At 46.7% G+C, this 12090-nt stretch overlaps 2 protein-coding genes across 7 annotated transcripts in view; one reads left to right on the top strand and one right to left on the bottom strand.

The window, feature by feature from the left end:
* CDHR2 (cadherin related family member 2) overlaps window positions 1-7058 on the bottom strand; it is a 29800-nt gene extending 22742 nt beyond the window's left edge. For 4 of the 5 annotated variants that reach the window (XR_014522258.1, XM_083488307.1, XM_083488308.1 and 1 more), the window contains exons 1-3: window positions 5365-5489; window positions 1580-1644; window positions 977-1045 (exon numbers count right to left, since the gene is read on the bottom strand). Coding sequence is in view for 4 of the 5 variants with exons in the window: in XM_083488307.1 (XP_083344433.1) it covers window positions 977-1045; window positions 1580-1644; window positions 5365-5474 (244 nt within the window). In the remaining variant the exon portion in view is untranslated. Of the gene's footprint in view, window positions 1-976; window positions 1046-1579; window positions 1645-5364; window positions 5490-6973 lie in introns of those variants that run through there. The other variant, XM_083488310.1, reaches the window with a different exon arrangement.
* Window positions 7059-10484: 3426 nt separating this feature from the next.
* The window catches only part of RNF44 (ring finger protein 44), a 62125-nt gene continuing 60519 nt past the window's right edge, over window positions 10485-12090 (top strand). For both annotated transcript variants that reach the window (XR_014522274.1, XM_083488459.1), the window contains exon 1: window positions 10485-12051. The gene's annotated coding sequence lies outside the window, so the exon portion shown is untranslated. The remainder of the gene's footprint in view (window positions 12052-12090) is intronic.

The raw sequence follows: 12090 nt of genomic DNA, 5'->3' as shown, positions 1-12090 counted from the left end.
TGACATCATTACAACAACCACCTCTTTTTTCTGAACCGTCATCCCTGTAGGGACACACCTTTCAAAGGTGAACCAGTAACAGAATGTTTTCTAGCTTCCTTCACTCCTCTTCCCTTCCTATCCGTTGACCTGCATATTTGAATTATTTGTTATTATTGAAATTTTGTGTCACCTAACGCAGGACACCTCTAGAAAATTTGCAATCGAAACAAAAACAGACAATGCCATGGGCAATAATAATAATAGTATTTATTTATTTATTTATTTATTTATTCATTCATTCATTCATACCCCACCCATCTGGCTTCGTGTGATCAGCATCACAAAGCAGAAACCAAGAATGAAGTCCCACTTTAAACAGACCAAATAATCACAGGATCCCCATTCAGAGGATAATAACCCCAATGAACCATGTTAAACTACTAGCAAAGAAAAGGCAGCAAACATCTAGTCCCTCCATAGAGGATCTTCAAGCCCAGGTAGACTCATATGGGAAGAAGTGTTCCTTCAGGTACTGAGGTCCCAAACCATTTATTAGTTGAAATCAGCACCTCTGAGTCAGGCTACATTAGCAACCTCACTACCATGTTCTATACTAGCTGGGCTTTCCAGACCATTTCTAAGGGTATACATAACACATTGCTTCAGTCCAAGAGGGAGATCAGCAGAGCATAGATTGGTGATGCCAGGTTATCTATATCCACCAAGGGGTGCAGCTAGGTTACCAACCTAAGCTAGTAAAAAGCACTCATTGCTATGGAGGCCCCATGTGCCTCTAGTGACAGTAGTAGATCCAGGACTACTTCCAAGCGCCAAACCTGATAGCTTCTCCAGTAAAAAGGATCCAAGGATCCATCTCTCATCGTCCCATCCAAGCCAAGGAGCAGGTAAGACAAAGGGGTTTCACCATTCTCACAAGTGTTATCATTTCCCTTTACTTCCTGCATTACAGGTGAGCATTCTTCCCTTTACTCACCTATAGGTGTGTCCTCTGGCAAGGAGAAGGTTCTGTTCATCTCAAAGCGTGGTGCTGTGTTCCCTGATGCTGTAAGGAAAACAGTTGGCTGGGCATTAACATTTTTCATGGAGCCAAAGACAGCCTCCGCAGTCTTCTCTTTCCATGTTCCCATCCCAATCTCTGTGGAGTATCTCCTGCCATTGTTGTTGTTGTTGTTGACTTTCTCCACACTACGGTACATAAAAACTAACAGTATGGGTTTCCAATTAACTCAGTGTTGGGAAAGATTTCCTTTAATAGAGGAAGCCCATGTAGCTATGCTCCAATCCCAACTAGTAAGACTTAGGAAAAGCTGAATCTCCACCCCCAAATACTAAGGAGCAGTAAACAAAACAGGTGCCGTTCTAGACCTCTACAACCCAGTCCTATGAATTTGTATGTAAATGCCACTGGTTTTAAGCTGCAGCACTGAAGAGTGCAGCCCTAGCCTTCTGAGGAAGTCATCCCACCCACCACCAAGTTGGGAGGCCTGATGACTAGGCACAAGACCACACCGTTTCCACACAGAGAGCAGGGAAGCCTTTGTAGCAAATGGATAACCCTCAACATGGAAAATCTTACCTACTGCCAGAAACATGGAGAGTATCGCCCATGATAGCCAAAGCATCCTGCTAGGGCAAACAGACCTGTAAATACAGCGTAGGGAAGGATCAATTGTTGGTAATGATATGCTTTCTTTCTCCCCAATCACTGAACATAAGAAGAGCCTTCTTGGATGAGGGCAAAGGTCCATCTAGCCCAACAGTGGTTCACCAGATGAATTCTGAAAGCAATGATGCTCTCCTCACCTGTGATTCCCAGCAACTGGTCTTCAGAAACAGACACCCTCCGTGAGTTGAGGTAGAACATAGCCATGATGGCTAGTAACCACTGATGTCCTTACACTGCATGAATTTGTCTGTCTTTTAAAGCCATCCAAGTTGGTGGTCATCACTACCTCTTTGGGCAGTGAGTTTCTTAACTGAACTATGCACAAGCAGTTCCTAGTGGCCTGCATGGTCCCACAAGCCTGTTGAGCTTGGTTTCCCTTGGAAAACATGGTGCTGTGCATACTGCAAACACGCATCAGGGAGGAAAACATGCCTGGGAGGATACAAATATAATACTGTTCATACTCTGGACTTCCTCACTGACCACATTTTATAGGCTTATTTAGGCCTCTTGGGTGCCATAAATGACTTGGCTCTGCAGGTGGCATTGATCGAGAAAGTGCAACATATCCAGGAAGTGGCAACAGAAACCTGCTATCTCTTGTTATCTTAGTAACTCATAAACAAGTGAGGAGGTCTATGCTTATCCCAGGAACACAGTTTCTCCTCTTATCAAATCACATGGCGTAACCAAGCCAAACTGATGACGGACGCTGTGTGTCATGCAAGCTGAGGAGAGGGCCCATGGCTGGACTAAGTACAGAGACCCCAGGGTGTGGTGAAGCATAGTGTGCCAGTGCAATACTCAGTGACTGTATTTGATACAATGAAATGTTAATAGAATGCTTAAATGTGCCAGATGGCTTTGTACTCACTGGACCAAACCGCGGAAGCTGGAAGTTAAGGTATTTCTTAGTGACTGGGAACACTGTGAGCTGCACATCTCCTTATGACCCCATCTGCACTAGACATTTAAAGCAGTACCATGCCACTTTTAAACAGTCATGGCTTCCCGCAAAGAACCCTGGGAAGTGTAGTTCCTTAAGGGTACGGAGTGTTGTTAGGAGACCCCTATTCCCCTCACAGAGCTTCAATTCCCAGAGTTCCCTGTGAAGATGGATTGATTGTTAAACATTCTGGGAATTTGGGGAAGCCATAACTATTTAAAGTTTTATGATGCTGCTTTACATGTATAGTGCAGATGGGACTATATCTCCATTAAGAATAATGGGTCTATAGAGACCCATTAACTTTGATAGAATTAAATCTGTCTGTTAGTCTATCTATCATCTCTTCCCTTAAACCAGCCCCAGCAAGCATGGCCCATGGTCAGGGATGATGGGAATTGTAATCCGACAATATATAGATGGCCACAGGTTCCCCATCTTAGACCATACTTTGAGCCACAATATTGCCCCATCTATAAGCTCTTTGGATTAGGGACCAGATAAAGGCACTATTTTTCTTTCCTAGCTAGGCTTGGACTCTGACCTACCATGAACCTATTACAGGAACTGTATTCATAACTTTGTATGGATGGCCCTTTGACTGTCAAACATTACATCCTTCCACCACAGGGATGGGGCTGCCAACCTGTGAGCCTTGCGGGAATCTAGTTCCTTTACTGACTGTGCAGTGAGAGATATGCTGAACTTGCTAGAGAGTGGAATTTCTATGCACCCCTGTAAATCTACCTCATCTTTCCAAAACCTCCGAAATATGCACCACATGTCACCAAAATGCTTTGCGCACAAAAAATTATGGAGACACACACTAGTCTCACCATCTCCTATAAAGTTTTAGGCAGAGCTTGGAATGTCCGTTTTAAAAAGTATGGTAACTAGTTCTACTTCAAGTTCGCCTTGTCAAAAAAGGAACTTGTTCCAGTTCATCCCTTTACAAAAATGAACCCACCTCGTTCACTTCAGTTCAATGTTTAGCTCAAGTTCATCCAAATAATCCTCACAAAACAACAACAACAACAATTCCAGCATTCATAAAGCTACAAGCTGCTATGCTGACATTTAAATGTGCTTAAGAAATTATGTTCTTTAAGTTTAAAGACCCCAAGGATCCCAAGTATTAAAAAAAGTATGCAAGTGGACTAAGCAAACCTCAATGTACACACATGGTAGGGTAGTGATGTCAAACTTGTGGGGCCTGGTGGTACATTTGGATTTTTGAAGGAGTACTCACACAATCGGGACGCGGGTGGCGCTGTGGGTAAAACCTCAGCACCTAGGGCTTTCCGATCGCATGGTCGGCAGTTCGAATCCCCGCAGCGGGGTGAGCTCCCGTCTTTCGGTCCCAGCTCCTGCCCACCTAGCAGTTCAAAAGCACCCCTAAGTGCAAGTAGATAAATAGGTACCGCTTTCTAGCGGGAAGGTAAACGGTGTTTCCATGTGCTGCGCTGGTGCAGGCTCACCAGAGCAGCTTCGTCACACTGGCCACGTGACCCGGAAGTGTCTCCGGACAGCACTGGCCCCTGGCCTCTTAAGTGAGATGGGTGCACAACCCTAGAGTCGGACACGACTGGCCCGTACGGGCAGGGGTACCTTTACCTTTACCTTACTCACACAATAACCACCACAGGTTGTGACCAGGCAGACCGTGTTAAAGTTGCATAAATGTATGGCATAGATGTCACCCAAGGAGCTCAGATAGAGCTTTCCAAGGTGCTACATGGCTCCATCATGACACCGAAAGAAGAAGAAAACTCCTCAATCTCTTCCAATTTACAAAATCTTCCCTGCCTGCTCAGCTGCAAGTTCTTCTTGTTGTTATTATTTATTAAATTTCTATACTGCCCATCATCCAAGGATTACAGGGCAGTTTACAATATAAAAACACAAAAATGCATAAACTAGTAACAAACAACAATGCCGACACACACAGTTTGAAAGGCCATAAAGGTAAAGGTAAAGGGACCCCTAACCATTAGATCCAGTCATGGCTGACTCTGGGGTTGCGGCGCTCATCTCGCTTTATTGGCCGAGGGAGCCGGCGTACAGCTTCTGGGACATGTGGCCAGCATGACTAAGCCACTTCTGGCAAACCAGAGCAGTGCACGGAAACGCTGTTTACCTTCCCACCAGAGCGGTACCTATTTATCTACTTGCACTTTGATGTGCTTTCGAACTGCTAGGTTGGCAGGAGCAGGGACCGAGCAACGGGAGCTCACCCTGTCGCGGGGATTCAAACTGTCGACCTTCTGATCGGCAAGCCCTACGTTCAGTGGTTTAACCCACAGCGCCACCCGCGTCCCTTGAAAGGCCATAGAAAGCCCTAATTCAGCACAACTGATGGGAACTGACAGCTTATGAATCTGCTTTAAACAGAAGATGCCATTACAAAATATAGGCTTAGGCAGCCATATACTGTTTGCCATCATTCTAGGGTGGCCTAAATGAACAGCCCTTCAGTCTACACTGGTGCCTGCAGGAATCCATGATCCAGCCCTTTCACCCTCAGTTCTGGCTTTCATTGTTACCCCATCCTGTTAACGCAGAAGGCTTTTCCAGGCCCCACAGCCGCTCGCAGGGCCTGGCACCTGCTGATCTATGCAGAGCACTCATTCTCCAGTGGACCAGGGATGTTTTCACATGGTGCTGCAGAATTCCCTAATGTCATTGTAATTCCCCTGGTCACAGCACTGATGGGCAACCAACACTACACGTAACAGCCCCCTCCCCTTACCTTGTTTCCTGGAGGACCATGAGAAAGCGGCTCAATTCTGCTGCAGGCGACAGAGATCTGAGTACTTCGCTCAGACTTTGGCTCCTGCTGCAAATTAGCTGATCAATCATTAACTGAAATTAGTGGATCAGGCGTTCAGCCCAACTTTCCGGTATCTCAGCGTCACAAATCATCTATCTTGCTTGAGGCTTGGACATCAGTCCCCCCCCCTCCAGAAGGTGTCCATGATGTCATTCTTCCTGGGTGTTCTGGAAAGGAAATATCCCAGCCACAGGCCACATCCAACATGACTGACAGCTTCTCACCCTGAGGGGTCTCATTCCCAACACCTTGCTCTAAGGCAGGCATGTCCAAAGTCCGTTTCGGGGGCCTAATCCTGTGGCAGTTTATTTCCTAGGGTAAAATCCCCCCAAAAACCTCAATAACTTCAATCCTAAAAGAAGCTCAACAACTTCAATCCTAAAAAAAGGTTAACAACTTTGGTTGGCCCTTTGGTCGGTCCCCACAGCCCTTCACTTCATCAAATCTGGCCCTGTTTGAAAAAAGTTTGGACACCACTCCTAAGCGGAGTGGAGAAGAAGTGCCTACAGATTATTCTAAACAAACAAATTGTCTCTCAGTGCTTGTAATAACCTTTTATAAACTTACTTTCTGAGATCTGCCTGGAATACTGTTTGTAATACATAAAATTAGGGTGAGGACGTCTGTGGCCCTCCGGTTGCTGTTGGGACTACAGTTCTTGTAATTCTGCTCCCATTAGCTATGCTGGCTGGTGCTGTTGGGAGTTGGCACCCAACAACCTCTAGAGGGCACCTTATTCCCCACCACTGCCTTAAATTAATAAACAAACACAAGCCTGCTTTTCCGTTCTTGCCACTTCTGTATGAGGTTCTGGTCCAGACTACTTTATATGGCCCAGCCACTGCCTATGCATGATGATGACTCATTAGCAGCTGGAGTATCTGTTTTGTTGGCTGCTGTGTGACATCCAGGCCACACTACAGAGTGGACGTAGAGAGATCTACTGGGCGGGGGGCAGAATCACTTGAGGGAGATGTATTAATCTATCGTGCTGCTGAAATGAAGGGCCAAGGGTGGGGTGGACCACAGAGAGGAGGTGAGCTGCTTTTCTGACCACTTTTTACCATACGGCATCCCAGCAACCTTGCATTTATAGGTGACCTATGAAAGCACCAACTTGTGAGGTGGGACTTCCTGGAGAGACCCCTCTTTCCCCGAGTCACCAGCCCACCTTTGAGCCCCTCTCCTTCCCTTCACCACATAAGACCTTCCCATGCAGAGGATGTAAGAAAAAGTTGCAGGCTCGGTATGCTCTTTTAAACGCGCCTCTGTGGTACTTCTGAGGATGCGAGTGCTGCTGTCACCAGTGCTAGGACTACCATCTTGGTTGGGTTTGATTTCCTGGTTAGGCTCCTTTCCCTTTCCATAGCTGCCTATCAGGCAGAAATTCAACAGCCCCAGCTTCCCTGATGTTTGCTTTTGAATGTGGTGAAACAGCTGGATTTCTACCTGCTGTGGAGCTGTTCAAGGCAGATCAAGACGACAGCTCTACCCATGGGACAGGCAAGGGAGAAAGCTACCATCTTACCCCAGGCTCCTGAGCTTGATCCTGCCTCATGGTCCCTTCCACACTCAGGTTTTGCATTTGGGAGCCCTGCATAGGGCCAGGGATGCCTGCGCTCTGGCAGGGCAGATGAACCCCCTTTCCTGGTGCTGCTGGTCTATGCCTTTGACTTCAGCCTGAAAGAAACTGACAAGCAAGAGGATTCACCAGACAGGGTCCCGGCATCTGTGTGTTCATAGGCGGGAGAGAGTGGCTGCAGCCTCCCCCATGACCTACTTACAGGAACAAATGAGGATTGTGCGATCTCCATTCAAGCAGAAGATGGGTTAGGGTGGAGGAAGTGAAGGAAAGCGTGTCAGCCTGATGATGTGTTATTTGGGCTAGTGAATGTACTGTCACTCCTGTTGCTGTGACCAGCAAGGACACAGCAGGGGCATCCTTAGCAGTGGTGGGGGAGGGCAAAGAGACAGGCGATGAGGCTCACTGCTGGTGCAAGCGGGCCTTTGGCCTCTCACAGCGTCCTGCTTTCTAGGTGCAGAGAGCATTCCCAGTTCTCAGTCTGCAGGATCCAAGCATATTACTTACTTTTAAAAAAATGAAACAAAAAACCAGACCAATCAAGTCAAATTTAGATTTTAACAATGTTACTAGATATAAAAATTATTCTAAAATTCCAGGCATTAAATATAGTAACAAAAATAGGAATGCAAGATAGAATGATTTCTTACAAAAACAAAACCTGATTTATCTTAACTAAATGATAAATAATCAACTGTTGTTGTTTCATTACCTTGAAAACAAATGTCTCAGAAAGCAGCAAATGTATGTTTCAATTACTTCTACCTCACTTTAGAATTTTTGTACGTCTTTAGAAATATAATTTCTGGTTCTGGAGAATGCGGTGTTTTTTTAATTTAGAAATGGCACCCCCAAACTCAGCCCTCCAGATGTTTGGGGACTACAACTCCCATCATCCCTAGCTAACATAACTAGTGGTCAGGGATGATGGGAATTGTATTCCCAAAACATCTGGAGAGCCGAGTTTGGGGGTGCATGACTTAGAAAGTCAGCTCATAATAGTAATTCCTGAGTACTGACCCAGAGACCTTCCATGTGCCAAAACGTACACATTTAGAATACAAAGCATTACATTGTCTGAATTTGCAGTCTAATTTTGTTCTGAATTCCCACACTCACCTTACTGCTATCTCTAGTTCTCTCAATGTACACCAGAAAAATGAAAAGGTACTGAAATTAGACTGATGACCTTCAATCCTCTACTTTTGGCTGACCCTGGGCATGACTTGTATCATGGAGGTCTCTTTGGGTGGAGAAGTTGTAGAAACCACATGGTGGGATTTTGTGACATCCATCTTTGAGTGGTAGCAGCCCTGTGAGCATAACCAGTGGTGTGGGATGTTGGAGTGCAGCCTAACAACATCTGCAGGACCAGGGGCTCCCCATCCCTGAACTAAGGTGACAAAGTCATTTATGTGCATGAAGGACCTTATTGATAGTTTTCAGTTTTTTTCAGCAAAGCCAAATGCACCTATTCTAAGGTTGCAGTCCAAGGCATGCTTACCTAGAAATAATCCTCAACTCAATAAGGGGTGATGTACTTTTGCTTGGGTTGCACTGTCACCTAGAGATTCAGCACAGGATCTGCTGGCTGGACAGAGGGGTCAGTGACTGATTCAGTGGTCTGATATAGGAGAATGGGCAAGTGAAAGCTGGAGCTTCCAGAGGATGCTCAAATATGCCAGAGGCAATACTGCAGTCAGATAGATATGGAAGACATTTGGAGGCTTTGTGCTGCTGCGCCTTTGGATTACTTTTTAAGCAAAAGATACCACTTTGCTTGTTTCAGTAACTATTCTCCACCCTCCTTAAAGCCATTATGTATCTGTGGACATCAGTTTTTGCGAGCAGCTTCCCCTACATTCCTTTCCTTATCAAAACTAGACAGGGCATGTACATCCTATGCACATCCCCTTTCTCCTCCTCCTCCTATCTCTTGTGCACAGCCTGAGGCAGCAACAACTTCAGGATGAGCAGAGCTGACCATAAGTGGTTAGTGGTAAGGTAATCAGCAGCATGTCTGTATCACCCCTGTTTTGCCACCAATGTTTATGCATGTGCATGTGTGTGGCAGAGATACGTTTTATGCTGTTATGTACATCGGCATTGTTATATCTCGACTGTGATACAGCTATGCTTTATGTTCTCAATTGCAAAGGGAAATCTGTCATGGTCACAAGAAATTCTCCACTGGAACCTCAAGAGCTTCCTGCTGAACTCCTGCCATGTGGTCGTTTTCATACTTGCGGGATTTCTGCCCTTTAGTTGCAGAGTATTTTCACTCCCACCTAAAAGGACAAGTATCCTCTGTACATGTTGAAGCTGCTCTGCACTTTTGGACTCTGTGATTTACTAAGCAGCAGTAATCATGATCTCCAGCAGAGGTCTTTCTCAGTCTGTCACCTAAATAAAGTCCCTTTAATTGGAGATGGCAGGAAATGAACCCAAGACTACCTGCATGCTCTGCCACTCACCCATGTAGCCCTTCCCTGGTGTCTGATTTGAAATACCTGCCCATACATACATACATACATACATACCTTTGTTACATTTAGATACAAGCCTTCAGTCAAACAATTCCCAGAGCAATTTACAAAAAGAGTAAAATAACAATAAAATCAGTAAAATCACTCAGGATCAATCAATTCATGCCAAATGTTGGATTTGGCATGCCTCTCTGCAATTGCATCAAATTGTCTTTCAGCAATAAAGGAATGACAGACACAAACAGCAGGTGTGTCTTGGATAGTTAAGATGTTTGTGATTTTTGTGGAACCGCTGCTGTTGTCTGATGTACATTATTTGGTTTGCTTTGAACTATTTCATTGTATTTTAAGGTGATATGGTAGCAACACACCCTGTGATCTTATGCTGAAGGGTAGGTAAGAAATAGGTAAGAAAGTAGTTATTAAATAAATGTATTCTCAAAAGTAAATCCCATTTATTTAAGTGGGGCTTGCTTCCACATTAATTTAAGTAGTACTGTTTAGGAAATTAAAGTACTGTAGTACTGTTTAGGAATGTAACTATTTAGGTATTTGTAACTGTTTAACTCAATGTAACTTTCCGGAACTAGCCTGTATTATTTTTACCTGGTGCTCCTCTGTTGTGACACAAGATATCTGATATGACAGACCACACTAGCCCCGTTATTCACTCCTTGACCAATGAGAGCCTCTGATCTCATCTTGTTCTGATCTTCCTAGTAGGCTCACCCCTGATCAAAGCAACCTCTGCTTGGGGATGGAAAACTGTGCTGCAATGTCCCCTCATGGGCACATGGTGGCAGTGGATAGCATGTGCGCTGGGCAGCTCATTGTATTGGGCGAACCGCTCAGAGTGGCTTCTTTGAGCTGTATCTTTATCCTTGTCAGAAAGCACATGGCTTCTAACTCAAAAGGGGAATATATAATACTAATATTAATAACCCCACAGTAAACAAGCTCTCTATATTGTTGTATGAATTTATTCATATGACTTTTTAACACTCCAGGATAGTTGTCCCAGTAGAGCATGGGACTCTTAATCTCAGGGTTGTGGGTTCAAGCCCCACTTGTGATCTCTTCCAACTCTACAATTCTATGACCCTATGACAATCTCCCTTAACAAAGGTGGCCCAAACATGCAGCTGAAATGTTTAAATAGGCTAGAGACAGCCACTAGGGCATGCAATCAGGGTTTCACCGTGAGATACTTGCAAACATAGTTCTCCCCCTCCCCACCATTGCCCTAGCTGAGGGGGACAAACATCTACCTCATGCTAGTAGCAGGCCACTTAATCACATTGTATATAAACAGAGAAATTCCCTCTTCAGAAGGCCGCCATGCTCAGACTCACAGACGCTTTCAACTTTAAGGGCCTAAAACCAAAGTCTAATGAGGTGAAATCCTCATTGGGCAACTCCTTTCGAAAACAGGCAAAAGGGAATCTTGTGCATGCACATTCACACATCACATAGCCCCTCTATGTATTATTCCATTCGCTTATTTGGAGGTTCCAATGAGGAAACGGGGGGTGGCAGAAGTCACCCCCACAGCTGAAGTCACCAAGTCCCAAAGGCCTGGGATTGGGCGGGTGGGCAGCTGCAGGGGAGGTTCTCCTCAGAGGTTTTTCACAATTAGCCCGGAGGAACCCCTTGAATTCTGCCCCGCTGAGGGCAGGGCAGCCAACTTTTCAATGTACTTCTCTCCACCCCCGCCCCCCGCTTTTTTGTGCCTTTAATACCTAGCGCACCAGCAAGCAGGCGGTGGTGTGTTATTAATGGCTGCATTTGAGCCCGGTAAATGGCTGCTGGGAACGCTCCCCTTAAACGCCTAGGCGGGACAGTCCGTCCTAGAAGAACCCTAAACGGAGAGGCGAGGGCTGTGGCGCCTTTCTCAGGCCCATTTCACCGAGAGCAATTGCACGAGCCTGCCCGCGAGAGAGCAGAGCGAAGCGGCCTTGAAAGGCGCTCTCTCCCGCCCGCCGGCGCTTTCGAGACTTCTCCTGCTCTCCACGGCCGTCTCCTTTTCCGGCGCGTTCCATAGCATTCCCGCCGGTGCCCAGTGAGCAATCCCTCCACTCCCGCAGATCGAGAGGCGCGTGCTTTTGGCGCATTACGGGCGCAGCCGTCGGAAGCCCTCCGGAGGCGCCGAGGGACCGAGGCTTTTAGGAGCAATACGGTCTTCTACCCGAGCTTCTCTCCCTCTCCCTTGCCCGTAGGTGCAGATGGAGACCGCTGCGGACGAGCCCACTTCCTCGGGAGGGGGAGGCTGCTGCTGCTGCCCTCGCTGCCGCTTCTCCTCCTCCTCCTCCTCCTCCTCTTCGACGAGCTGAGCACAGCGGCCGGTTTCATCGGGGGAGCTGTCTGGGGGGAAGGTGCTGGGAAGCCGAGGCGCGCGGTGGCGAGCAGGAGGCGGATCCGAGAGGACGGGCCCGAGCCGGGACCTCCGAGGAGGAGGACTGAGCCCGCGGGGCTCCCAGCGCCCGGCTATGCGAGGTGGCTGAGTCGGCGGCGGGGGAGAGGAGGCTCGGGTGCCGTCAGGTAAGCGGGCGGTCAAGCGGGGCGGGCGCTCTGCACCTG

The sequence above is a fragment of the Podarcis liolepis genome (assembly GCF_965112155.1).
Source record: "Podarcis liolepis genome assembly, chromosome: 2".
NCBI lineage: Eukaryota > Metazoa > Chordata > Lepidosauria > Squamata > Lacertidae > Podarcis > Podarcis liolepis.
The sequence above is the reverse complement of the archived record's forward strand: the minus strand, read 5'-3'. Positions and strand labels throughout refer to the sequence as shown.